The 1618-nt window shown below is 34.7% G+C and overlaps 1 protein-coding gene across 1 annotated transcript; it reads right to left on the bottom strand.

Annotated features, from left to right (window-relative positions):
• Positions 1-434: 434 nt before the first annotated feature.
• On the bottom strand, positions 435-1415 carry LOC145631157 (ATP-dependent DNA helicase PIF1-like). The gene has a single exon (XM_081683254.1). The coding sequence runs from the start codon at positions 1413-1415 to the stop codon at positions 435-437; it is 981 nt and encodes a 326-aa protein (XP_081539380.1).
• Positions 1416-1618: the final 203 nt, after the last annotated feature.

The raw sequence follows: 1618 nt of genomic DNA, 5'->3' as shown, positions 1-1618 counted from the left end.
AGCATGTAATAGTGTTCTTGTCTCCTCCTTTTTCTCTTTTTTTCCTCTAATAATGAAAATAAGATTAATATATCTAATTTTCCACTATTTACATTTACATTTTTGTGGCACTTCTCCTGATTTTAAAATCTATATTTTGAACTTCAAATATGTTCATGTACATGACTTAAAATGAAAAATAACTTACAAATGAATTATTTAGATTAAATTCCTAGCTGTTCCACCACTGCAAAAACATAGGAAAACAGATAAAAGTTATTAAAAAAAAATAAGCTTACCAATATACACACTCTCAAAACCAATATGAATGAAAAAGAATGATGATAACTTACCTCTTTTGCCACTCTAAATTAATCTTGCCAAACGAAGAATATCATAAGATACTATATTCTTCAGTTATGTCGCCTTCCGTTGCTTAGAGCTAGCTTCAGTTATTACACTAACATTAGCTGATTTACGAGCTCGAGAAAGTGCGACATATAATTGTCCATGTGAAACACAGGATCGCGGTAAAAAAAAACCACAACTTGACTAAGTGTTTGTCCTTGAGCTTTATTGATTGTCATTGCAAAACTATGTTTCAAAGGAAACTGTTTTCTCTTAAACTGAAAAGGATAGCCTTTTGAATCTGATGGACGTAATGATATTCTTGGAATCAACACGTGTTGACCTTTATTATGTCCAACATCAATAACACACTCAATGAGATTACAGAAAAACCGCTTGCATATGAGTCTTGTTCCATTACACAAACCAGATGTTGGCAGAAGGTTTTTTAACAGAATAACAAGACTATTAACTTTCAGCTCAAGCTCATGAGGACTCATACCAACAGGGCAAAGTTTTTTTAGAAATTCAGTAAGATATACGGCACAATATTCATAAATCATAGTGTCATAACTTTTATACACTACTGATTCACCCAGGAATTTGCAAATCAAACCTGAATTTATGGCATCAACATCCTCATTCATCGGTGTCAATATAGCTCTTGTAGTAAAAATGTCTGAACTAAATGGAAACATATCCATTTCTGAAAATGCTACAGCTGTTAGATGTACGTTATCAGTTATTCCAGTACAACAAGGCTTAACAATATCTGATGGCAGCTCAACAAACGCATCCTCCGTTTTTTGCAATTCACCATATCCTAGTGCCAACAGAAAAGCTGCATATGCAGGATCATCTGTAGCCCTTAAGCTTTCAGTAAGTCTGAACTTCAGTAGTTGTGGCCACAGAGCAGGACTAACTAAACTTGCAGCAACTGCTTCTCTGTGTGATTTACGTGGAACAATTGGAAGAACTTGTCTTAAATCCCCACCAAACACTACTAATTTGCCTCCAAATAATACACTTGAATTGCAAAAATCTCTGAGTAGTGCATCGAGGGATTCAATATTTTCCTTCTTAGCCATAGAAACTTCATCCCAAATAATCAATGTTGTTCCCTTATAAGCGCAGCTAAACTTTCCTGCTTAGGAACATTACAAGCAAGTGAGCTCGAAGGGTCTAAAGGGATTTAAAACCGTAAATGCGCAGTTCCACCAGAAGGAATATTGGCTGCAACAATACCCGAAGTTGTTGTTAGTAAAACAATCTTATTCATTGATCTAATTTC

This window comes from Chenopodium album, chromosome 1 (genome assembly GCF_948465745.1).
Source record: "Chenopodium album chromosome 1, dcCheAlbu1.1, whole genome shotgun sequence".
Taxonomy (NCBI): domain Eukaryota; kingdom Viridiplantae; phylum Streptophyta; class Magnoliopsida; order Caryophyllales; family Amaranthaceae; genus Chenopodium; species Chenopodium album.
Note: the sequence above shows the minus strand (reverse complement) of the source record. Positions and strands in the feature narration are given on the sequence as shown.

What these genes read in the sequence shown, in the direction of transcription:
- LOC145631157 (XM_081683254.1), bottom strand. Translation starts at nt 1,415, where the DNA reads ATGGCTAAGAAGGAAAATATTGAATCCCTCGATGCACTACTCAGAGAT.